The 26785-nt window shown below is 44.2% G+C and overlaps 1 protein-coding gene across 5 annotated transcripts in view; it reads right to left on the reverse strand.

Moving 5' to 3' along the window:
• The window catches only part of Dnajc6 (DnaJ heat shock protein family (Hsp40) member C6), a 151463-nt gene that overhangs the window by 97514 nt on the left and 27164 nt on the right, over nucleotides 1-26785 (reverse strand). The window contains exon 2 of one of the 5 annotated variants that reach the window (XM_057784115.1): nucleotides 20278-20365. The exons of 2 other annotated variants lie outside the window; for them this stretch is intronic. Coding sequence is in view for 1 of the 3 variants with exons in the window: in XM_057784110.1 (XP_057640093.1) it covers nucleotides 431-617 (187 nt within the window). In the remaining 2 variants the exon portion in view is untranslated. Of the gene's footprint in view, nucleotides 1-430; nucleotides 871-19953; nucleotides 20366-26785 lie in introns of those variants that run through there. 2 more of the 5 variants (XM_057784113.1, XM_057784110.1) reach the window with 2 other exon arrangements.

Consider the following 26785-nt stretch of genomic DNA (forward strand, 5'->3'; position numbering starts at 1 on the left):
GATCGTTTAGAGGTAGCAGAGCTTTACATAATTAGAAATAACAGCAGCATCAAGAGAACAGCTGGAATAAACGCGGTCTGCAAGCTGCGAAAGCACCAGGCAGGCTCCACTCCTTCACCTCGGCCCCTGTAGCTGGGCGGAGAAAGCAGTCGGCTTGCCTGCCTCGCGGAGCAACCCTCCCCTGGCTCCCTCCCCTCCCCTGGTCTCCCCGCCCCCAGCCGGTGTATTCAGCAGCCTAGGGAGATTAAGAGGTGCTTGCTAATGTCACCGAGCCTCCAGACGGATCTAACGTTTCTTAGCTCCCTGGACCAAAGAAATTAGAGACGTTACACCCTGTGGTATTAGATGGCGTGGCCTACAACCCAGCCTCTCCCAGCCTGGGCCGGGGACCCATGGGGGGCCCGGAAGACTGCGCCACCGGGGCTGCTACCTGAGCTGTCCGTGGTGCTGGCGCGGTGCGGAGGATGCCGGGCGGGACTGCGCGCCGCACCCGCGGTCACCCTCTGCGTGCCAGCCGCCGCGCCCCGCGTACTCGAGTCCCCGTGACTGTCCACCAGCTGCAAAGATTCATAACCATCGCTGCTGGTTTTTTTCCGGTAGCTCCCGAGGAGGCTCATGGGCAAGTCCGGAGAAGAAGGGGAAGAAAAAAATAACCTGGGAAAGGAAAGGGGGAGGGGAAGGCGGGACAGAGAGGGATGCAAAAATAATAATAATAATCAAGTGCCCGACATGACGCGAAGAGGAGGGGAAGGAGGGAGCGGCCACCGGGAAGGGCTCTGCAGCCGCCGCCCCGGGCACAGCGTGCGTAGCCGGCTGGGCCACCCGTAGGCTGGACAGCGCCCGAGGAAGTGTAGGTGTAGCCAGGCAGCGGCGGGGCAGCTCCTGGAGTGGCTGGAGGGGGAGGGAATAAACAGAAGCGAGTAAAGGAGGGGAGAGTCGAAGGGAGGGAGGCTGAAAGCGGAAAACGGGGCGGGGCTGAATGGGGAGGGGACCGCGACAACGCGGAGGGAGGGGTGTGTCAGCGCGCGCGCTTGCTTCAGAAAAATAAAAGGGGGGGAAGGTGTCTCAGGCCTGGTGAGCCTTGGAGACTGGGCACTGTTGGGGAGAGCCAGGCACGCCCATTTCATGTAACTCAGCTTGTCTTTGTTGGAGAATTCGGCAAGGGAAAACCGCCTGGATGGTGGTCAACCTGGTAGATTGGCTGGTAACTCCAGTAGGAGGGGGGAAAGAATCGTGTTGATGGCAGACCATTTGTGTACTCAGAGCAGAGCGGCCTCTCTGCACGTTCCTGGCACGGGATGAGCTGAGGACATGAGAGAGCTAGCTGTGAATGTGGCAAGAAGCTAGGGCCAGATCTGTCCAGCAACTATTTGTTGAGGGGATAGTCGGGAAGGGTGTGTTAAGTCATGGGCGCTTCTAGGTCTGTTACTCTTTAACTTGGAACGGAGGGAGAGAAAAGACTCAGCTGACTTGAGGGATTTCTGGGAAGGAAAATATACCAGATTTCCTTTCCATCCCGTAACCTTGTTTTTCTTTCATAGTTGTAGACAAGGGGGAAATGGCATTGTCAGCAGGGATCTGACACAAAGTTAATTAAGGTGGAGGAAGGCTCTACAAGGCTATATAAATGTCCACGTGTGATTTTTGTATTCTTCAAGAGGCCCCCAGCATCATGGGAGTTTCGGATCTCCACGATCTAGATAGGAACTCTGTTCAGTCTCAAGATACAATCTCCCACTGTTTGTTTTCACCTGATAGTGTTTCAGAGGACTCCCGCCTCAGCTCAGGTGAAAGTCTAGATAAAAATGTTGACTTAAGAGTATTATTTTTCTCTCCTGGTACTTGGATAAAGTGAAATGAAATCCTTTTTAAAAATCACTTTGACTGTTTCCCGTGATACAAGAAAAAAAAGTGCATGTGTGTGCAATGTGTTGTGCCATGGGCTCAAAGCCAACTTGACTCGTTTTCTTGGATTACGTAGGTTTCTCTTGCCGTTACTATTTTGATCACGTCTGTACACAAAAATCAAACAACAGCAACCCAGAGTCTTCCATCCAGACCCTCTGATACCTGAAGTCCCTGGACATGCCCGCTTCTCATAGACCCAAACACAATAAATTAACTGGCTTGACAGGCAACTCTTGATTAAAGATACACAGCCACACATCCTGTGGGTAGAGGAGTCAGGGAAGGTCCAGGAAGCTGAATGCTAGATCTCTTCATTTTTTTTTTCCACTCGCTGTCCAGTGTGTCCCTTCTGCTGAGGTGGAGTATGACCAGAAACTGTATCCATAGCTAATGCTTGCTTATAACAACTTTGAATGGTGGCAGGAAAAGCTGAAAAAATGAGTTTCGACACAAATGTTTTACTTTCAAACTTGCAAGTCTGTAAGCTTGAGCTATTTTGGTTACTTCACTGAAGCAATAACTTTTAAAATCTAGTAACAAAGTAGTTCTCGATGGCATTTAATAATCTCTTCCTGCACTTTCTCAATTCATTACTGACCCGCAGGGAGAAGAGAAATCTCATGTTCATCGTGTGTGTTGGCAGATGCTGGCTTTATAGTCACTAAATTTAGAGAACTCAGAGATGGCCGTTTCTGAGAGTGAAAACTATTATTTTCAAAAGGAGCACTTTGGGATATTTTTGCTATGCTTCAGAATTGCAAACACACTGGTGAAAGAAAACTGAGACATATGCCTTTGTATTTTTGGGTATCTATCGCCCAAGTTTGAAATTTTAAAGAAAGACATGAATGGGCTAGACAGTATCTTTTTTTTTCTTTTCTGGAATGGAACCCAGAATCTCAAATATGGTAAGTAAAGGATGCACCACTGAGCTACACTCTGAGCCAGATCATGCTAATTTTTTTTAGCTTTGTAATTAACACAGACTAAATCAATCGGAATAACTATTAATATTTCTCCAAAACTGGGACACAATGAACACAGTAGGACCACACTATCTAGATTAACTGCCAGCAGCCTGAAGTCTAAACGTTGAAGACTAACTTGGAATAGGCACCAGCTTAACCCTAACAGATTCCTAAAGAGCTCACTTCCCCCATGGAGATCTTTCTGCCCTGCGCTACCAAGTGTGCAGGATACGACTAGCATGATGTAGCTGAAGAAATAGTTAAATAGCGTCTAGCATTTCTACACTAAGCATATCTATACTAAGCACATAAACGCTTCCTGTTGTTATACACAGTTCTGTCTTCACGAATGGTTCTCTCCTGTGCTTTTGCCATCCGAGTTCCTCCCATGAGCACAGCCAAAAGGAAACTAAGTGTTCTTTTCCTGAGAAGTACTGGCTAGAAAGTTGCCTGTGCTGCTAGTGAGAACTTGGTGAGGGGTGGGGGATGGAGAGATGGTTCCACTGGTAAAGGTTTCCTCCTGAGCATGACCACCTACATTTGAGACCTAGCTCCAGAGTGGGGTGGGGAGGGAGTTAGGCATTCAGATGTGGTGATTCAAATTTATAACCCCAAAACCAAAGAAGTGGAGAAAGGAGGAAACCCGAGACTCCATGCCAATGAGAAACCCTGTCTAAATAAAAACAAAAAATTGGGTGGATCACACTTAAGAAAACACAGCGGAAATCAAAATCAACTACTGATCGCACATACGCGCACGCACACACACACACACACACAATAACGATGAGAACCTGGACTTCATAGAGGGAGGTAGTACTGGTGAAAGCCAAGGTGAACATGTGCACCTACTCTGCTGGTTTCCAAGATCAAGGCTGATGTTTAGAGGCTGGCCACACAGCTTAACGCTCAAGAGAACTTGATACTCTTTCAGAGCACTGGAGTTTCCTTCCCAGCATCCATGTGGGCAGAAAACAACAGTCTATAACTCCAACTCCAGGAGATCAGATGCTGCCCACTTCTGGCCTACACAAACACCACACACACGTGATAGATAGATAGATAGATAGATAGATAGATAGATAGATAGATAGATAGATAGATAGATAGAGATATAAATATACAATTGCCAAATGTGGTTGCACACACCTTTAATTCCAACATTTGGGAGGAAGAGGCAAGTGGATCTCTGTTAGTGTAAGGCCAACCTGGTCTACATAGTGAGTTTCAGGCCAATTAGGGCTACACAGTGATAGCATACCTTGATATAAATAAATAAATATTTAATGAAAAAGTAACAGCTTGCTCCATAACCTATTTTATCTCAAGAATAAAATATCTTATATAGGGGACAGATGCAAAGGACTGGCTGCCCCCTCAGTGTGACTCTTCAGTTGATCTTACTCATTCATGACGAGTGTCCATACTGAGAGATCCTCTCTCTTCCCCCATACTCCCAACCAAAGTTCTCTCCTCAGCAAAATCACCCACATTTGACAGTGAAGTTACCAAGTGAAGGTAAGCTATGGCCATAACACCCTTTCACTTCTGAGAACAATGGTGAAGAATGAGGTTCTGGAACCAAACCTCTAAGCAATGAGTTCGAGGTACCCAGGCTCTAGCCAAATCACTTAATCCGTTTTACTTTTCCCATGGAAAAGGAACACACTACCATTATAACTAGGTTGAAGCGAGAGTTAAATAGATTTTAAAAGGTTTTTTTATGTGGGTATATGTGTAGATGCCATGTGAGGTCAGAAGAGAACCACAGGTTCCTTGGTGCTGGAATGGGTTTAAGCTTCCCAGTATGGAGCTGAAAACCAAACTTGGGGCCCCTAGAAGACCAGCAAGCTCCCTTAACCAGTGAGTCATTTCTCCAGCCCTTAAATAAATTCTTTCCACATAGAAATGCTTAACAAATACTATTATCATTACCTATTATTTCTACTACTACTATAATATTATGACTTATAGCTATTATTTCCAACTATTACTGCATTTTATGTCTCATTAAATCACTTTTTCAAAGACGCAAATAATTTCCTATCTTTAAGATTAAGCTAAAACCTGCCGCACCTTAGAGATTTGTTATCATTATGATAGATGATAATATAAAAAGCATTTTGTACAGTGCAAAGTGATTTTCAGCCTTGGGTTTTTTCATGTTTGCATGCCTCTTTTTCCAATTATATTTGAAGTATTTATGAAGGAAAGTCCATATTTTCCCTGTGTTCCATGACGTTCAGAGAGCACCCGAACAGTTAATAAACGAATAAGGCCCTGGGTTCAATCTCCAATACCACTGAAACAAACAGACTAATAAAAAAAAAAAATAGCGAGCAAATGCTTACTAAATTAACCAATTACTGACCATGCAAAAATAATGTACCATCACCTTCCTTTTTGCATCTGTGTGTGTAGTGTGCTCGTGCATGTGTTTGCATACATGTGGGCACAGATGTGTAGGGTGTACATGCAGAGATGCAAGGCTGACGTCAGGAATCATCCCAGCTCACTCTTCCATGCAATTGGTTGATGCAGGGTCCCTCAACCAAACCCAGAGCTCACAAATACAGCTAGTTTTGCTAGCCGCGTTGTTCTGGGGATCCTCCATCTCTGTCACAGAGGCTGGGATCACAAGGGCGCTGCCTTTCCCACTGGGCATTTTGTGTGGGTTTTGGAGATACAAATTCAGGCAAGTATTTTAACCACTGAGCCGTATCCCTGGCCCGAGTCCAATGATATCTTTTAAAAAAACAAAAACTATTCATATTGTGGCCTAGTGATAGATTGTAAAATAAACAGTAGTTCACGCTATTATTTTCACCAATGGGAAATAAGTTTTAAGAAATTAGTTTTTGGAATGTGGGAAATGATGTCTCTTAAAATACTGTTTAAGGTGGTGTGTGTGTGTTTGTACACTCCGTAATGATACAGATGCACTCCTCACCATAGGCTCTGATGGCAAATGTCTGTCTGTCCCTCTGATGACCACAACCTCTACTGCTGAGCAGTGCCGGTGTTCCTAACTCTGACAACGGTGACACTGTGACATCTGGGTTCTTCTGAACAACTGGATAGCAAAGAATTCTTAGAAAATGGAGGGTAAATGGGGGTCGCGTTCCTGGTGTGCTCTTTATGTTATACAGTCGGGTCTCTGAAACCCGGCCCCTTGGTTTTCTGCTGCGACCAACGTAAATCAATGAACAGCACTAAAGCTTCGCGGCAGCACAGCTCAGAGTCTTAAGCAGGCTGTCTCCTTACGGGACCTGACCTGTGAACACACACAACTGAAGCACTGAGCTGGGCAGGTCCTAGCTGTATCCTAGACGCGTTTGGTTTGTCTGGACTTTAGAAAAGAGAACCTTTCAGTTTATGTGGCTTCTCAGAAGGCTCCCAGGATCTAGTTTGAGTGCCACATCCCACCACCATTCCCAGCCTACTGTCCTAGTTCCCGCCAGCCCTCACTGGCATTTGGACCTGAGACCTGTAGTGTCAAAGTCTCACCTGAAGGACCAAGACCAATGACAAAATCTACATCTTTGAGCGAACCACAGCCAAGAAGAAAAGGGACCAGGCTGGGAATCTTTCCTCTCTGTTCTTCGACATCAAGGTGGACCCAATTCATTCTCCTTCTGGCAGTAAAACCGAAGGTTCAGATTTTCAGGGGATACTTGTGTTCAAATTTCCTATCTTCTCACAACTTGACTTGACATTTCCCTCTCCTCCTCCAAGCGATGTCCAGAGGGGAAATTCCAATCATTCAAGCGTTCCCATTTGCTATGCCCCAGAAGATCAAGGTTCCAGCAAAGAATCACAGGTGTGACTCAGAGCAGCTGCCGAGAGTTACATACGACAACACACAAGAGCAAGCAGGCAGAGTGCTGGAAAACTGTGAGGGCACCATAGCATCACCAATCCAAGGAAATTCTTACATAACATTACTTTGATGTGGGATTCCCCTCTGTATGCTGTGAATACCATGGGTTAATAAAGAAACTGGCTTGGCCTGATACGGTAGAGTAGCTCTACTCTACCTAGGTGGGGAAAACTAAACTGAATGCTGTGAGAAAGGAGGTGGAGTCAAGGAGAGGCCATATAGCCCTGCTGAATGAACAGACTTCACCCAGTAAGCCACAGCCATGTGGCGGTACACAGAATAATGGAGATGGGTTAAATTACGATGTAAGAGTTAGCTAGCAATATGCTTAAGCTATTGGCCAAACAGTATTGCAAATAATATAGTTTCTGTGTGATTATTTCTGGGGACTGAGCAGGCGGGAAACAAACAAGCAACCTCCCCCAACATTACTTGGGAGTGAAGATGTCTGCTTTTGGTGCCTGACCAAGAGCTGGGTCTCCTGGAAAACAAGATCAATTTTTCAAGTAGGGCATTTTTTTCCCAAGACAACTCATTCTGAAACCTGTGCTCCCTTCAAGATCTAGTGTGAATAAAGGTAACTCATTAGTTATTTCCCATTTTTAGGTTCCCTTCCTTGCTCAACTCTCACACACCAGACAACCCTGCAAATGCTAGCTCACTTTTAAGCAAACTCGGAGTTCCTATGTCTCTCACCTAAGTTCACACAGATATCAGGACTCAAATGTCAAATTTTCTGGTCACATTTGGCCACTGCACAAGACTACAGTGGCAACTCCACTCTAAGTGTGATACTTCAAGCCAATGGGGTCACCACACTTATCTGGCGTTCCTTTCTCAGGGTGACTAGTGAACAAGGAATTGCCCTGGCTTTCCTGTCCATGTGGCTGCCTCTGCTCAGTGAAGCCTGAAATGTTCTGATTGATACAGCTTCCCCATCTGCACGCTTGCTTTATAAACGACTGGTTCAAAGAATGCTTTGGCTCATACACCTAAAAACTGATGCTTGGTTACCCTTTAGTTCAATTCAAAATTCATTAGAAGAACTACATGGTGATGGTGCATGCCTTTGATCCCAGTGCTGTGGAGGCAGAGGCAAGCAAATCTGAGTTGGAGGCCGGTGTGTTCTACAAAGCCAGGTCCAGGACAGTCTGGGCAACAGAGAGGAACTCTCTCAAAAACCCAAATGGGGAAGGAGATGACTAGAAGGGAAATGCTTTTATTCTCATCAAAAGCAAACTCCTAGCCCACCCCATACTCTCTTGGTCATTGTAAATTAAAACTACTTAAAATAAAGATTATTTTTTGTAAAGTAAATGGGGTATGGTGGCCCACACTCAGAATGCCAGCACATAAAAGGCTGGGACAGGATAGAAAGGTCAAAGCTGGGCTAGGTGACTTTATTTCAGATAAATAAATTTTTAAAAATAAAAAGCAGGGCTGGAGCAATGGCTCAGAGGTTAAGAGCACTGACTGCTCTTCTAGAAGTCCTGAATTCAATTCCCAGCAACCACATGGTGGCTCACAGCCATCTGTAATGAGATCTGGTGCCCTCTTCTGGCCTGCAGGCATATTTGGAGACAGAATGTAGTATACATAATAAATATTTAAAAAAATAAAATTAAAAAAAATAAAAAGTAAAGCTTGAGACAGGCTTGGTGGTGCATGCCTGTTTCTCCAGCACATAGGACACAGATGCAGGAAGATGGCGACAAGTTTGAAACCACAGAGATTAAAGAGACATGGAGAAAAGCCATTGACTTGAAGGAACCTGTGCTTGAGGGCTGTCCAAACGTACATATATACAAGTTTTCTATGACCTGGCGTGGACTCTCGGCCACACTCTTTTTCCTCTCACAGGATGAGACAAGTCAGATGCAAGAAATTAGGCATTGGGACAATTGCCACCAAGCCTGACGACCTGAGTTCCGTCCCCAGAACCCACATGGAAGAAGGAAAGAACAGACTCCCGTTGAGTCGCTCTCTGACATCACACACCCCTACCCCACGGGCACAGACAAATAAGCCTAACTTTAAAGACCCTGAAAGACGCATGAAAGCACATAATTAAGAGGAAGCCTTCCACACGTTGCATTTTATCAAAGCTAAGAAGCCATGTGAAGTCACAGCATCCAGAAGGAAAGCATGCTACAGACGCAAATATGGCCTGTCAGTTTTAAGATGCTTTGAGATTTTATACATGTTTATATGTTAAAATGCCCTAGAATTTTCATAGCATTCTTAACTATGTATTAGCCTGATACTGTCAAGGCCTCATGCAAGTATTTTATGCAACTCTGACAGTTACATATAGACAATCACATTTTACCAAGCCCTGTATGGTGCCTGCTACATATTAAGTAAATGAAAAGGCAAAACATTATTTGGGGATTATCTTTAGCCTGCAGAACAATACACCCTGTATTTCCTTAATGAGCTCACTTATTTAACACATAGTTACCAACATCTCTTCCTAGTATTTATCCATTTTGTTTTGGTTTGGGTTTTGTTTTTGACAGGGTCTTAATTTATATTGCGGGGGCCCACAGAAGCGGGTCCACTCCAACTTGACTGAAGGTCAGAGGATTTAGGCCTGCTCTTGCTCTTTCAAAGTTATTAACAAGAAGTCTGACCTAGGGTGTTGTTACTTGGTGTTTTGGATATTAAGACGGCCCATACAGGTGAATCCACCCCCAAAGGTCAGAGAATTCAAGCCTCTTCCTGCTCCTTCAAGGATAAGACAGGTGCTTTGACCCAGGGAGTGACTACTTAAAGCATATTTGGTCTAAGGTATTGTCGCTGCATGTCCTGCCTAAAACACCAGAATGCTATTCTGGAAATAGTGGCTTGATGTCTCAGGTATTGAAGCAAGTAATTGTTCTATTTATCCTTTGGGTCATGTTAAAGTAGCCTTCTGCCTTCTTTCCCCCACCCCCCACTTTTTTGGATTAGGGTATATAAGGTATATGGAAAATAAACATGGGTGGATTGGGTATTCAGGATTCACGAGGCTGCCCTCCCGGTACTATTCTATGTCTCTGTGTTTCTTTCTTATCTCTGTTCTCCTTGCCTAGCATTTCTAACCCACACACCCCTACCCTGGAACATATGAACCTATCAAGGTTGGACCCCGACAGCTGTCACCCCAACATGTAGCTATAACATCATATAACTGGCTGGCCTGGATATTTGGCATGTCTTCGACTTTCCAAGAAAATGTTCATGGCATGACAATACGTCTGTGTTACCATTGCAGTAGTAATCCGTGGGGATCAAGATTCAGAACCACATGGTGAAACCAGCGGTCTAAGAAAGTGTTGTATGCAAAAGAAGGATTGAAACATAAGAGCTAGCGATAGAGAAAATGATGCCGTTAAAAAGCAGGAAGCAATTCTGAAAGAGTCCTGGACGATGAGTGCAGCGTGCCAGCACAGGTTGGAGGCTATGTCTACACCTGTCTTCAGTAGATATTAGAGTGTGAAGAAGACTCAGAAGAAGCTGAGGATAGAAAGAAACACAATTCAATTCTAGATTCAGTGTCTAACCAACCGTCTAGTATAGAGAACGTATGTTTCATTTGCCTCTCATGGTTTGGACCTGCCTCATGTAGCTCTCTTCAATCTGCTAGACGTACGCACAGAGCTAAGCCGTAGCCTCTGTAATATAGAAAGAAGCCATGTGAAGAGTTTCTGGCATTGGTCCTTAAAAACTAATGAAGGCATAGCATCCTGCTTCTTATCTTTTGCTTTTCCTTCTGGTTGGACACTTAAGCTTCCACAGGCGTCTTAAACCATGACGTGGGTTTTAGGATAAAAGGCTTTGTGAAACAAAAGACATAAGGACCCTGAGCCCCAGCAATCCATGGCAGTCATGTGATAATTATCTCCAGATTAATTAAAGGAAAGAAAGAAAGAAATCACCTGTAGTGAACCACTCGTTTGCTTTGTCCCGCTACATGCAACCGTTCTAGTCCCCAAAGGGATGTAACGTTCCACCAAACCGCTGACTCTCAATGCTTCATTCACAACAGTTACTGGGAATTTCAAATCCATATGGTCAGAGACAAGTTTTATAACTTAAGACTCTGTTAGCTCACTCATAAAATCGTTTTATCTAAGTAATAAAGCAGCTATTCAAATTGTGTGACATCAAGGACATAAAGAGCTTTGACATCAAGGAAACAAAGGACACCATAGTTGGTGCCTGGCTGTGGCGTTATCTGCTGCACTTCAGCAAGTACACAGCTGTGTCTACTACACCTGACTCCAAGGCCAGTGATTCATGTGTTACCCAAAGACTCCTTCAGGACAGAACTGCAGGCCTGGTTCATGTCACCAGCGCCTCCCCTAGTCGGTGCCCTTCCTTTGTACAGAATTATATTTCTTTGATCTACCTATGTAATTTCAGTGTAGTCTAGAACACTTGAAGCCGTGCATGTGGATAATGTAACTTAAAATAGTTTGCTGCTGTTTACAGAAAAATAGTTTAAAAACTATCTGGCCAAGTCAAAGTCTGATTCATTCTCTATTTGTATAAAAAAAATAGATAAATAAATGAGAAATTTAGGTAATTGAGAGGGACACATTTCTATTTTACTATTTTATTTTTCACATTTTATTATAGAAGTTATCAAGCACACATAAAAGTTGATTAAATTATGTAGTCAATTCCTTTGTACCCACAACTCAACACTGCCAATACCAAGACATAATCTTCTCTCATCTGTGTAACCCAACTTTATCCATCACGCATTCATTTGTATACTTTGCCTTCTACTTGCAAGGCTGGGAATCAATCCCCAGCCTCACGTACGCTAGGCCACTAAGCTGTAGCCCCACCCCACCCCTCCAGAATAATTTAAAGTACATTTCAGGCTTCATATTATCTATCATTAAATACTTCAGCACACAGTATTTTACACTTAACCCATGCCAGAAGCGGAGCTAGATGTACTCCACCTGCTTCTCAAGAGGCTAAAGCTACCCACCGGCTCCTTGTCCGGTGACTCATGGAGACACCTGCCACCTTCCCATTGACTAACTTCTAGTGGGAAAGATACAGCATCCATTCAGCTTCTTGTCCCTGTCCACTCCCGTCCCCACACCACATGCGCCCATCCCCACCCTGGTTAGAGATCTGGAAGCTAGCATGCGTTTAAGGTTTCTACAGCCACAGACGACGTGTGCAGAATGGTAAAGGAGGAAGGAGCTGCGGAGGGCAGGAGATCCCTTTCAATCTAGAGATAAGAGAATGAGTCAGAAGAGTGAGCAAATTGGTTCACATCTAAAATGCAAATCCAATTATAAGACTGTGCTGGCTGGTTTCTGTGTCAACTTGACACAAGCTAGGGTCATTTGAAAAGAAGGAATCTCAATTGAGAAAATACCTCCATATGACTGACCTGTGAAAGTCCACAGGGCATTTTCTTGATTAGGGATTGACGTGGGAGGGCTTAGCTCACTGTCGGGGCTGCCACCCCTGGGTAGGTGGCCCTGGATGGTATAAGAAAACAAACTGAGCAGGCCAGGGGGATCAAGCCAGTAAGCACACTCCCCCAAGATGAAATAAACCCTTTCCTCCCTGTGGTGACTTGAAAGATAATGGCCACTATAGGCTCATATATCTGAATGCTTAGTCCCCAGCTGGTAGACCTGTTTAGGAAGGACTAGGAGGCATGGCCTTTCTGTAGGAGATGAGTCATTGGGATTGAGCTTTGAAGTTTCAAAAGTCCACATCAGGCTCAAACACCCCCCCCCACCTCTCTCTTTCTCTCTCTCTCTCTCTGTGCCTGCTGACTACAAATCAGGATATAACCTCTTAGCTACTTCTCCAGTACCATTCCTGACTGCCTGCCACCATGCTCCCTGCCATGGTGATCATGGACTAACCCTCTGAAACTGTAAGCAAACCCCAATAAATATGTTTTCTTTTATAAGTTGCCTGGCCTTGGTGTCTCTTTACCACAGTGTGATGCGTCCATCACAGCAAAAAAAAAAAAAAAAAAAAAAGACAAGGACTCAGCCCTCTATCTAGATCAGCAGTTCTCAACCTATGGGATTGTGACCCCTTTGGAGGCCCAATGACCCTTTCACAGAGGTCACCTAAGACCACCAGAAAACACAGATATTCACATTATGATTCATAACAGTATCAAAATTACAGTTAAGAATGAGCAATGAAAATAATTTTATGGTTGGGGTCACCACACCAGGAGGAACTGTTAAAGGGTCACAGCGTTAGGAAGACTGAGAACCACTGCTCCAGGTATTTAACACAGTGTGCACCTAACACTCCAGGACCTGCGGCTTCCGCCTCTGAACTCGGACTTCTTCCTTCACCTTGCTGCCATCTTTTTATTATTGTTATTACATTTTATTGCTTGTGTGTGTGTGAGTGTGTGTGTGTGTGTGCATACAACTTAAGGAAGTTGTTTCTTTCCTTCTACCATGTGGGCCCAAAGATTGGACCCAAGTCAGTAAGCTTGGCCCCAAAGTGCCTTTACCCTAAGTCACCTCGCAAGTATCTCTACCTCAGTCCTTAAGTCCAGACATTTGACATCCCTAGATCTCCCACTAGCCCAAGTCCAGCCTGCTCTTCAAGTCTCTGCATGGACAGCCCTTCCCCAGGGAATCCTTAAGATCCCAGAGCTAGAATACAGAGAATCCCCTGAGGTCCCATAGAACACTGTGCATCTTCTAACAAATCCCAGCACACCACACTGAAACTGCCGGTCTACGTGTGCACCTGCCCATTGCAGACTGCTTACTCTGCCATGGCAGGGCCACGTTAGTACACTTGTCTGACCCGGGAAATAAGTGAACAACTTCCAAGGGAAGTCAGTGAAGCATCTTTAGGAAAAGCTCTGATTTAGTACCTCACAGCCACGGCCTTCATCCTGTACTGGTGAAGACCATGGAGCTATGTACAGAGGGAGGCTTTCCTGAGAAGTTTCAGGTCAGACTCAGCATTTTTACAAAGGATTCACCCAACAAAGCCGCCACGTACTGTAATCTTGTATTTCTCTGGGATGGAAGAAAACAGATTTTTTTTTGCCTTTTTAAATCATATTAGTTTGAATTTTGTTTTTATTTTTGACCAGAAAGGGAGCTTCATGTCCTCCAGACTCTCCCTTTTGAGTGATGTATGAGCCAGCACTCTACAAGAATTTCCCTTTAGACCACATATTGTTTGTGGAGGACAGAATATGATGCTTACCTCTGTTGCTACAACTACCATGCCTGTGAACTGTGGACCACAGGGAACCATGTGATGGTGGAAATCGTACATACACATACATATATGTAGTTCTAGCAACATCTGAAGCTCAGCAGTTGAAATACAATAACTGATTACTTGCCCATTTCCTCCCAGGCTTTGGCTACAAGGTTGCAGGGCCCAGTGGTACCCAGTCCCAGTCCCGCTGTTACCAGGGGCCAGTTCCTTCATCTGCAGTCCCACCATCAGGTTCAATGGGAAGTAATCTAATGGGGGTGGGGCAAGAGCTAACTCCATCAAATTCAAGCCAACACAACCCAATTTACTAGAGTTCTCTTGGCATATTAGTTTAAAATCTGGGCTTTAAAGAGACCTGAGCATCAAAGTCTAGAAGTTTGAACCTGGGCAGAACACAGAACTCCTTTGAGCCATCATTTGCTCTTGTCTGAATGAAGTTTTCCAGTGGACTTTTTGGCTGTGCGTGTTCGCTACCACTGTGGTCCTGGCATGTTTTATGTTGCCATAATAAAGGATGTGGGTTGAGGTCCTTTTAAAGAGGTTATAAGGCTTACAATTCTGGTGACCAGAAGGACCAAACAGTACGGTACAGTTGGCGAAGGCTCCATGCTACATTACAGCATGGAAGATAAGTGTTAAGGAACCAGAACACAAAAGGGACGTTAGCTTGACAGGGAACCAGGAAAGTCAAGGCCTGATCTTGATAACGCCTTACAGGAATAAACCTACCTTTTGTGTTATGGGAATTAAACCTAGGGTTACTGTATCATAAAACTGTATCCCTAGCCATCTTTTTATTTTATTTTATTTTATTTTTATTTTGAAAAAGTATCTTGCTAAGCTATTCAGGCTAACTTTGAACTCACTCTGTAACCAAGGCAGGCCTTGAACTTGGGATCTTCTTGTCCAAGCTTCCTGAGTAACTAGGATAATAGACTTATACCAACAGGCCCAGCATGAGTTCACACCCAGGAGCCACTACCAAAAAACGTTAATCCATTCAAGAGCTTGGAACCCTCACGGCCTAGTTTCTTTACACTAAGCCCACTTCTTAAACGGTCCACTGCTCTCCTGGTGCAATACTGGGGACCAGTCTTTCGGCACACAAACCTTTGGAGACAAGTCACAGCTGAAACAGTAGACACAGTTCACATTTTCTTTAAGCGTTCAAAAGCACTCTCTGTGGCTGGAGTTGGAGCTGCCCCAGCCCTGCTCAGACCATTATCTAAAATGAAGCTAGGCCAACAGGTGCTCTGAAAACCAGAAAGTAAGTCAGACTGAATCCTGGCATACAGCAAAGAAGACAGACAGCAGGCCAAAGTCCTGTGTTTCTGACACATGGGGACAGGAGATCTGAGAAGAAAATTTTGCCAACAAGAAAGATGTAAGTTTGAGAGAAAGAGAGCGATAGGAAGACAGCGTTCCAAGTGCGGCAATTCAGGAAACCCACTACCTTTCCATACTCATAAGACGCCTAGTTTTCTAACTGAATTGATTTGCACTCTATCTGTGGTGGATAGCCAGAAGAATTCTGCTCTACTGCAGGACACAGTGCTCGCATCACTGTGATTCGGTACACTCAAGTTTGTTCCACGTAAATGAATTCTTTCTCCCCTACTATACATCAGGAGGAAAACACCAAGATGTCCACAGAAATTCTTACATTAAAAATGTAGTGAATGTTAATAAACTTTAGGTGAAAACAGAATCCCAACCTACGCAATGACATCTTCTACACATGTCCAGGCTAGAACTAACACTTATACAATGCTTCATGGTCACAAAGCATAGCACTGGTCTGTGGAAATGGGGTGCAAGCCACTGATGAGCACTACTGTGTGTTGTTTAGTCTTCTGTCAACTTGACACAAGCTAGGATCATCTGAGAAGAAGGAATCTCAAATGAGAAAATGCCTCTGTCACATTGGTCTATAGGCAAGTCTGTGGGGTGGTTTGTTGTTGTTTTTGTCTTGTTTTGTTTTTTGCTTAATGGTTGATATGAGAAGGCCCAGGCCACTGTGGGCAGTGTCACCCCTAGGCAGATAGTCCTGGGGTGTTTAAGAACAATCTCGGTGGATCAAGCCATCAGGCAGCACTCCTTCATGGTATCTGCTTCAGTTCCTGCCTCTAGGTTCCGCCATGAGCTCCTGCCCTGGCTTCCCTCAGTGATGGAGTGTGAACTGGAAGTTATAAGATGAAGTAAACCCTTCCCTCCCTATGCTGTTTTTGGTCAGTGTTTATCACAGCAACAGAAACTAACATAGGAAAAAAACCCATAATGTTCAAATGTCTCGTGGCCACATTAAAACTAAACGGAAACAAAAAAAAATCAGTTTTGTAGTGCCTCTCGTTTATCCCATAGACACAAAGTATTGTTACACTTCAATGAGGAGCCAGTAAGATTTTCTTCCTGCTACATACTTGACAGGCTCGGCATTTTATATTTACAGTGTATCTCATTTTGCACTAGCCTTTTAGAGTGAGCAGCCACTGTGTGGTCCAGCAAGCACAGATATAAAATGTTTCCTTTGTCCTAGCAACCTGAGAAGACAAGCTTTTTGTAGTTGTAGAGAGAAAAAAAAACTAAAACTCAAAGACATAAACATTTTCTCCAACAACAGCTAATGAGTGCACAGCCTAGACTCCAACCTCGGCCTCTGGCCTCCGCTTCTGAAGCTCTGCACCTCACTCTGCAGTCTGCGGAGGAAGACGTGTTCAACATGATTCTGAAATACAGTCACATCAAAGGAAGGCATGCACCAAGACCTCACCCATACAACGACATGACATAGATATGTCAGCTCTATTTTTTCTCAAATCATAGAGAGCCTTTAATGAAAATAATCTCCAAGTCCACACTTCTCTGTGAGTGTGTATTTCTGAGTGGGGTTAATTACTGTCAGTAACATGTGCCTTCCCTCCATCACATATTCTCTAGCCTGCAAGGCACCCTGTATGTTCACAAAACCAAATGTATGTGTGCATGCATATATACAGTATACATACACCCACATACCCACACAAATACACGGAGTTTCCATGGCTCTTACTAGCCCCAAAGTAGCTAGTAAGTTAAAGTGTTTGGTCTTTAGTTTCTAAAGCAGGTTTAAAGCCATAGAGGATAGAAAGTGCTTTTGTTATGATGCTGAGGCAACTTATGCTTCAGAGAGAACCTCTCTCTCATCTTCCATTCTCCTTTTCTCTGCTCCCTCCTCTCCTGAAGGCACACTGTAGTAACTAAGATCGCTCTTCCCCAAGTCAGATTACTAAAACCAAAAGCATAGTATAACCTTCTCCTGCTTTTCCTGTCTTACATCTTACCAGGAAGACAGCCTTGGCCTACCTTATCCAATAATAGATCTGAAGGCCTTCATTCCACACAAATTCCTGCCCTGTACCAGAAAGGAAGGCACACTGGACAACAGGGCCATGAAGAATCTGAACAGACAGGGTGTGCTGGATGTCCCTGTCTCTGAGCGTTAGATGAGACCCTTCTGTCTAGTCACAGCCGCCCATGCTTCGGTCATATCTATGCACTGAAGTCTCCATAAAATCCCAGGGGAAGAGTTTGGAGAGCTTCTGGGTAGCCGAAACCTGCAGAGACTGAGAAAGGTGAGGAGGAACTGATCCACATCCCCGGAGCAGCCAAGCCCCTGCCGGAGAGTTCTTCCATGTGTGTCTTCATCCAGATCCTTCTTTGTGCCCTTACAATAAACCAACAAATGTGTTCCCCTGGGTTCTGTGAGTCACCCTAGCAAATGAACAAACGGGAGAGCTGTAAGGAGCTGCCTGTAGTCAGGGGTCAGAAGCCTGAAGCCTGGACTCCAGACTGATGCCTAAATAGTTCTGTGCAACTGAGCCCTTGGCATTTGAGAACCCACAAGCAGGCAAGGGCAGAATTAAATTCTACTCTAGACCTGATTGCTTGCTAACTGATGGCAAGACATAACCATGCACTTTGAGAGCTCGGAAGTGATGCATGACAGAAGGAAAGCACACAGTACAGTCACGGAAATGGGGTTTGCCTTGCCTCACTGCCATGGGACCTCTCGGAGTGCTCAGGTTAAAGCCCTAACCCCCTAATATGTATATATTAAAGATGGGGACCTACAGGAAGTCCTTGGGTTAAGATGAGGTCACGTAGGATGAATGCTCAGCCCAAGCAAGACATTTATACTGTCCCATCTAAGGCTTAAAGGAAAATGCAGCGGGGGTGGGGGATGTAAGAGCCAGAAGATAGGGAGAGGAGCTTCAAATCAACCACTGCAGGCATGCACTCAGAGCAGCTGCAGTTGCCTGCACTGAGCCAGCAGAATCACCCTGTTAGCCATCAGGCAGGGATGCAGGAGGACTCAGGGGCCTCTACCACCCGCTACTGTACTGCTTGCTAGTAATAAGGTTCAGGAGGAGTGGGAACCATTTCCTTCAATTTTGTGCCCACTGATACCCCCACCAAGTTCCAGTGGATAGTGTCAATCCAATGGTCAAAGAGATGACCTCTAAGCAGATGCCAAGACAAAACCAAAAGTCAAAAATCCAGGAAGGGGACTGCAAGGGAGGAGGCGGAGTGGATGGGAATGGGAAGGAGATAAGAGAGGATGTGGAGAGAGATAATCAGGATACATTCTAAGTGTGTATGAAATTATAATTAAAAAATCAGTCCATCTTTAAAGTACTATTTTATAATAGCGAGGTCATGAGGGCAGGAGCCTTGTGAAAGGGTTAGTAACTGTAAAAGAGCAAAGAGATTAGAACTTTGCATGAGAGGACATAGAGAAGGTAGCTTCCTTCAAGACACAAGAGGGTGGGTACCAGGTACTAAGTCAGTCAGCGTCTTGACCTTGGCCTCCACGTGCTTAAAACTACCAGAAATAGACACCATTGTTTGTGCCGCCCAGTCTTTGTTTTAGCGGCTTGAGCTAAGACATTGCAAGTGTACTGGACTGTCTCTGTGTTTGAACCACAGAGCTCCATGGACTTCCATCGGCTTCCTTGGCTCCTCTTCTCCTCCAGAAGCATGAGCCCAGGCTAGCCAGCTGTGAGGTGGTAGCCCCTTGGAGAAGTTGACCTCAGCATCTCAGCTGACACCCCAGGCATGAGAACAGCTGAGTGTCGCCCAACTCAACACCGCCGAGCTGATGCACCTAATTCCTGCCAGAAGTGTGAACTACGCGTATGCTGTCTCGAGTCACCCCGTTCAAATTGTTCCTTATACAGCAAAACCTGAGTGACAGACACATGAACATGCTTCAGGATAGAGGCGATAAAAAGTGTAATACTTAGGGCGAGAACGTGGGCTGAACACTGCCTTCCTATGTCTCGGTAAGGATGGGTGGCAGGCACTTTTAATCCCAGCACTCAGACGGCAGAGGCGGCAGGATCTGTGTGAGTCCAGGATCTGTACGTACCTAGACTACATAGTGAGTTGCAGGCCAGCCAAGACTACATAGTGAGATCCTGTCTCAAAGAGAGAAAGAAAAGATACATTCTGTTTCATAGAAAGTAAGGACGAACTTGAGGAATTCACGGAAGGAATGAAAAGATAGCTGGAAAATGCAGAGATAGAGAAAGGAAGCGGCTGGAAAAGGAGAGGAGGGGAGTGGGAAAGAAACAATAGAGATCTGAGTTCAAATCCTAACTGCAAATGCCTAACTGTTCAAATCCAGTAGCTGTGTTAGTTAAATCACCCGAAGCTGATCAAACTTACACCTTTCTCCCAAAACACCCTTAAAAATGTTTACACTACCCAGCAGAGCAACCGCCCTGTAGTGGGCACTCGGTGCATCTCAGATCCCTTCTTCACCTTCTCTTGTACCTAGCAAGGCCTATGTAATTACGCTCAGTTTTCGTCATATTATATACAGTACCATCGCTACGCATTATTCTTAATTTGTTCGCAGTTCCTTTCCCATACTGAACAAGTCAAGTGACTGAAAATTATCCACTTGATGACGTTATTAAATACCTTGTGAAGACTGCGCTGTGGCTCAGTCCAAGCCCTAAGGCCTCAGAACAAGGGAAGCAACGGTACCACTCTCAATGGGCGATCAACGTCCTGAGGGCAGTAGGCTTCTGGCGTTAAGTCCTGAAGTCAAAACTTGGAGTGTTGATGCCCAGGAAGGAAGAGTTGTGAACCCCAGATCCAAGAGGCAAAGACCTAAAATCCTCCAATCATTCTGTATTGTCTGCTTGCCTTTGGCTGAGCGGATGGCACCTGCCTACATTGAGGGCAGAGCTCCCGTGCTCAGTCAGTGAGTCAAATGCCAGGCTCCTCGGGACACAGACATACCCCCACAAGAGAGCTTTCTTTACCAGATCTCCGGGCAATCCTCACTCCAGCCAAGTTGACACCATCTCAGAGATGAAAGATCTTTACACTGAAAAGAAATTGGAGAAGACACAAATAAATGGAAATAAATCCTGTGCTTTAATGCTGTTAAAGTGTCCACCAATCAAAGCAAACCACAAACTGTAATCACCATCAAAAAACCAGTAACATTAACCACAAAAAGAGAAAAATAGTCCTAAAATTTATGTGAAATCATGAAAGACCTCTAAATAGACAAAGCAATTGTAAGCAAACAGAACAAAGTCAGAGACGTCACACTATTTAATTTCAAAACACACTACAGAGCTACAGTGACAAACCACACGAAACTGACAGGAAGATCAACAGGACAGACTAGAGAGCCAGACATAAACCTGTACAGTCAGACCCTCCTGACTGTCAAGCAGAGTACCAAGAACACACAGTGAGGAAAGAGGAAGGAAACAAATGACCAGTTAAAAAGAGACATTTCTCAAAAGAAGACATACAAATGACCAACAGATATATGAAAAGGTGTTCAATATCTCTCATCATCAGGGTAGGACAAATCAAATCCACAGTGAGCTCATCTCATCCTGAGGATAGCGTCTACCCAAACAACACAAAAGGTACATATTGACAGGGATGTAAAAAAAGGACATACAAACACACACACACACACACACAATACCCTGTGGGTGAGAATATGTTAATGTAGCTATTGTGGAAAACTTTTAGAAGTTCCTCAAAATTAAAATTACAACAACTACATGACCCAGAAAACCCCTGACTTGGTGGTATGCACTCAAAAGAAATGGAATCAACGTCAAATAAATACCGTCACTCCCATATTTACAGAAGTATTGATTACAATAGCTAAGATACTGAATCAAACAAAGTGTCCGTCATTATAAAACTTGAAGAAGAAAATGCGGTATGCATATGCAACAGAATACGACTTAGCCATGGAAGGAGGAAATCCCACGATTCGGGACAACACAGATGAACCTGGATGATGTTAAGTGAGCCAAACCAGGCACAGAAAGACAAATGCCACATGTCCTCACAATCTGGCATTTATACAGGTGATGCAAACAGAGAGTAAAATGGTAACCGCCATGGACTGGCTGGTGTGGAGAAATGTTAGTCAAAGGGGCACAGTGATAGGGATAAGCTTAAGAAGCCGACCGAAAGGCACCATCACCGTAGTCAATGGCGGCTTATTATGCTATATGCTTGAAAAATATAGAAACAGTAAATTTGTGTTCTTGTCAGAGAGTAATAACCATGTGAGGCATTCACCTGTTAATTAGCTAGATCTGACTGTCCCACAGCACAGACACACGTGTAAATATATATTTTTAATATATTACAAATATATAAATAAATGTAAACATATAGCTCAAAATGTCACGTTGTACTATATATATATAAACACATATCTGTAAATTTCAAAAGTAATAAAAGAACGTAGAGATGTATCTTAATGGCAACGCATTTGTTTAGCACATGTGAGTTCCTGGGTTCAGTCACTGGCACCAAACCCACTTTTCATGCATGCGTAGCAAAGCCATTATTCAAGTCTTCCTAAGTGTTTATTTTCAACAGATCAAATTCACTAAAAATTTTAAAAATCGAGTCAGAGGCCAGCCTGGTCTACAGCATAAGTTTCAGGATAACCAAGGCTACAATGAGGAACCCTGTCTCAAAAAAATAAACAAAAAAAAATTAAAATCAACATATTCTAAAACAAAGCTTTAAGAAGAAAGTATAAAATAATATCTTTATGACATTGAGGAAACTAGAATTTGCCAAACAGAATTCAGAAAGCAGGAATCAAAGTGCAAAATTAGCAGACAGCATTCAAGACTGTTATGAACCTGACGTTGCTGGGCACAGAGCACATACACACACAGCAGGCATGAGACCTTAGGTGCAATCCCCAGAAACCCTGGCCCAAAGAAACTTGCTTTTGTTCTTCCATAAAAGGCATCATTAAGAAGCTGGATATCATTGTACATTCCTATAATCTAATATTCATGAGGCTGAGGCAGGAGTATCACAAATTTAGCCTAGCCCAGCTGAAAATCTATTTGGAAAAAAAATCCTTAAGAGAATAAAAATGTAAGTCCAAGCCATATGTATATATGTATGTATATAATCTATAAATCAGGGCTGGTGAGATGGTCTAGCAGGTAAAAATCCCTTAACAGTCTCTCAGCTCTGGCAGCCTATCACTATGCCTCCCTCACCATTATGGACTCTTCCTCTAGAACTGTAAGGCAAAATAAGCTTCTTTAATTTGCTTTTGATTATGAAATTTTTATCACAACATGAAAGTAACTGATACAGCAATAGAGATTATTTTCATGTAGTATCAGATGAGAATAAGGATTCTATTGGGAATTGGGCTAAAAGCCATTCCTGTTTCCATTTTGGCAAAGAACTTGGATCACATTTTATCCAGGACCTGCATCTTGCCAGGAGGCTGGGTATAAAGATGATAAACTAACCAATCTGATTGAGGAAATTTCAAGTTAATCCAGAATTTATTCTGTGGCATGATTATTGCTGGTTTCTTCTAGCCAAGTTTACAGTGAGAATAGGAAGCAAAATGCAGAGTAGGAAAGACCTGGGAAAATTCACAATTCGGTCATAAAGGACAGTGCAAATCAGAGCCAAGAAAGATTTGGTTTCTAAAGGAACTAGGGTCATTTAAAAGAAGTCAGGTCAGTTGCATCAGAGAAAATGTGTCTTTGTATGCTTCCGAGAACTAGCTAGAACTCACTCGTGGCAGACACAAGAATGTGAAATACAGAACACCTCTGAGTACAGAACACCTTTGAGTCACGCAGCTCACACAAGCCCACCTAGAAATCGTTTCCCCGGGACTCTATGGTTCTGCAATCCAGGCACACGAACCTCAAGCTGCAGCACAACTTGGCATCTGCCGCCTGATGCCACATTCGCAGGTATGCAGAAAATAAAAACGACAGGGTTATGAATACTTCCACATAGACTTCAAAGGGAGACCTGGGAGGCCAAGTAATGTGTGACAGCATCAAGACCACTGTAGGCAGCCCCCCCCGGGGGGGGGGCAATGTGTGAAACTGGGAGCACAGAAAGGCAAAGGCACAAGGGTGAACACAAGAGGTTAGCAATGCTAATGCCAGGAACTTGGAATGCCTGCCGAGGAAAAGCTCAGGCAGCAAGCAGAGGTAACACAAGAAAGAAACCATGTGGGCTCTGGCCAGCAAGGTCATAGGGATGGTGCTCCCTAAGCCACTGAGAGCTTATATTACCACACAGTGTGCTCAGACACCAAATACCAGAAGGTGCTGCAGGGTTTATGTTGGCCCTGATGCGTTTGGGTCTTGCTTTGGCCCCATCCCTTCTTTTTGTACCACCATCTACCCCGTTTGGGATGGAATGTGTATCCTGTGCCACTGGATATTGAAAGTATGGGATTTCTTTTTCCATTTTAGAAGGTTCTCATTACTCAAGAGTTTCTCTTCCGTCTTGGGAAACTTTGGATTAGAACTTTGGAACAATGTTGCAGATGTTACTACGGGAATTCTTGGAGATGGACTGAATGCATTTTGCATTATGAGACATACATAAGCCTTTGGGGGCCAAGGATGAATGTTGTGGTTTAGTGTGTGTGTGTGTGTGTGTGTGTGTGTGTGTGTGTATGCATGACGAATGTGTGGACATACATGGCACAAGGTACAAGTTCAAGTCAAAGAACAACTTTATGGAGTTGGTTCTTTCCTTCTACCTCTATGTGGGTTCCAGCATTAAACTCAGACGGCCAGGTTTGCACCACCTGCTGAGTTTTCTAGGAGTAATGGGTTGGTTTTATAAATAATCATTACTTTTATTTATTTTGTGTTTATATGTGTGTACACATGCTCCACATGTTAGAGCATGCATGTGGAGAGCAGAGGACAACTTTTAAGAGTCAGTCTTCAGGGGCTGGAGAGATGGCTCAGTGGTTAAGAGCATTGCCTGCTCTTCCAAAGGTCCTGAGTTCAATTCCCAGCAACCACATGGTGGCTCACAACCATCTGTAATAAGGTCTGGTGCCCTCTTCTGGCCTGCAGGAATACATGTAGACAAAATATTGTATACTAAATAAATAAATATTTTAAAAAAAAAAAAAGAGTCAGTCTTCATTTGTCACCTGGAGGGATCAAGTCACCAGGCAGGCTGGGGAGTTTTTTTACCCATTGGGTCATCTCACAAGTTTAATACTTACTCTTGATTATTACCTTCACTGGATTGAGGAATACCTAGAATAATAAAGGGTACGTCTGTGTATGTCTGCAAAGGTGTTTCCAGAGAGTATTAACAAAGGGGAGAAAATGTCCTGAAATGTGGGCAGCAACCATCCCATAGGTTAGGGATCTCGACAGAACAGAAAGGATATGGGAGCCAGGGATATGCATAAAATGGTACAGCTCTTTCCTCACACGTAGAATGCCCTGAGTTTGATGCCCAGCAGTCTATAAATCCAGGCATGGTGGTACAGCCTGTAAGTCCAACCCCCAGGAGGTGGAGGCATAAGGATCAAAAGTGGAATATTATCTTGGCTTTATAGGAAATCAAAAGCCAGCCTGGGCTACATAAGACTCTGTCTCAAAAATAACTAAAGAAAATAAAATAAGCAAAGAGAGAAGACCAGGCATTCTCTCTCTCTCTCTCTCTCTCTCTCTCCCTTCCTCCCTCCCTCCCACTATTCCCTGTCTCACAGAAGGTGGGCACCTCTGCCAGGGGCTCCTGTTGCCATGGTGTTTGCTTCTTCCTATAGATCCAAGAACACGGAATAAAACCTCTGAAACCATGAGCCAAAACAAATACGTTTTCCTTCGGGTTGTTCCTCACAGCGACAAAAGCTAACATACTCTATGAACTAGCAATTACACTCTTAAGTATTTAATACACAGAGATGCATCCATGGGCGGGACCAACGATGCATGTGTGTATGTTCAGAGCAGACCAAAGCAGCGTATCACCAGAGCACTTGTGAGCACTTGTCCAAATACTGCAGTCGTGTGTTCACTTCAGAGAGCCGTGTGGGAATGAGAATGGGGGTTCCACACACTGCCGACGGATCTCACAAGCAGAGCTGAGTGAAAGAAACTGGAGCAAATGACACACCGGATCATTTCCTCCACACAACACTCAAAACCACGGCACTAATTTACAGCGAGATCCCTCAGACCTGGAGTTAGGCTGTGCATATGGGAGACAGTGAGGACTCAAAGGGGATCTCAATGTCACTTGGCTTAGAGTCAAATTACATAAGAACAAAACAATTCATCAACCTGCATGCTCAGAAGGTATATGTACTTTTTTTTTTTTTTTTTTTTTTTTTGGATTTTCGAGACAGGGTTTCTCTGTGGTTTTGGTTCCTGTCCTGGAACTAGCTCTTGTAGACCAGGCTGGCCTCGAACTCACAGAGATTTGCCTGCCTCTGCCTCCCGAGTGCTGGGATTAAAGGCATGCACCATCACCGCCCGGCTGGTATATGTACTTTTCAACGCTGAATTATTATAAAGTTTGCTTTAAAGGCCAATTTTCCTTTGGCATCAACACACTCAAAAATCATTACAAAAAAGTTTCCAAAACCAAAGTTTGGCAGTTTGCCTCCCAAGAAGACTCTGGCTGGGCCCATTTCCACGGTGCTCTTAGTCACTGGTGCCTGCCACCTGTACTGTCTCCAGATGCTATCAGGAGGCACGATCTGTGATGGCCACTTTTTCGCCAACTCGACACAAGCTATAGTCATCTCAGAGAAGGGCGCCTCAGTTTAGAAGATGCCTCCAGAAGATTGGGCTCTAAGCAGACAAGCTTGCGGGGTATTTTCTTAATTAGTGACCCATAGGGGAAGAAGGCCCAGCCTATTATGGGTGGGGCCGCCCCTGTGCTGGTGTTCCTGGGTTAGCAAGCTATGTGGGTAAATAGCACTTCTCCACGGTTTCCACATCAGCTCCTGTCTCCAGGTTCCAGCTCAGTTTGGATTCCTGCCTTGGTTTCCCTCTCTGGACTATGATCCAGGATAAGTGAGCCAAATTAACCCTTTTCTCCCCGAGTTGCTTTTGGTCACATTGTTTCATCGCAGCAACGGTAACCCTAAGACAGAATCTCACACCGGAAATGAACTTTTTGGTTCTGCCTTTCCTTCTACTGTATCTTCAAAGGTAAGCAGAAATAAATTTTAGAGGAGAAAACCAGACTAAAGGAAGCTAATTCCTGACCTGGAATCCTCTAAGGACTCAGGATTTGACAGCACAGTGCCTTTCTGTTGGTGGTTCTTAACCTGTGGGTCGTGACCCCTTTGGGAGGTTGAATGACCCTTTCACAGGGGTTACCCAAGACCATGAAAAACTACAGATATTTATATTATGATACATAATAGTAGAAAAATTACACTTATGAAGTAGCCACAAAAATAATTTTATGGTTGGGGTCACCACACCATGAAGAA

The sequence above is a fragment of the Chionomys nivalis genome, chromosome 11, assembly GCF_950005125.1.
Source record: "Chionomys nivalis chromosome 11, mChiNiv1.1, whole genome shotgun sequence".
In the NCBI taxonomy this organism is placed as follows: domain Eukaryota; kingdom Metazoa; phylum Chordata; class Mammalia; order Rodentia; family Cricetidae; genus Chionomys; species Chionomys nivalis.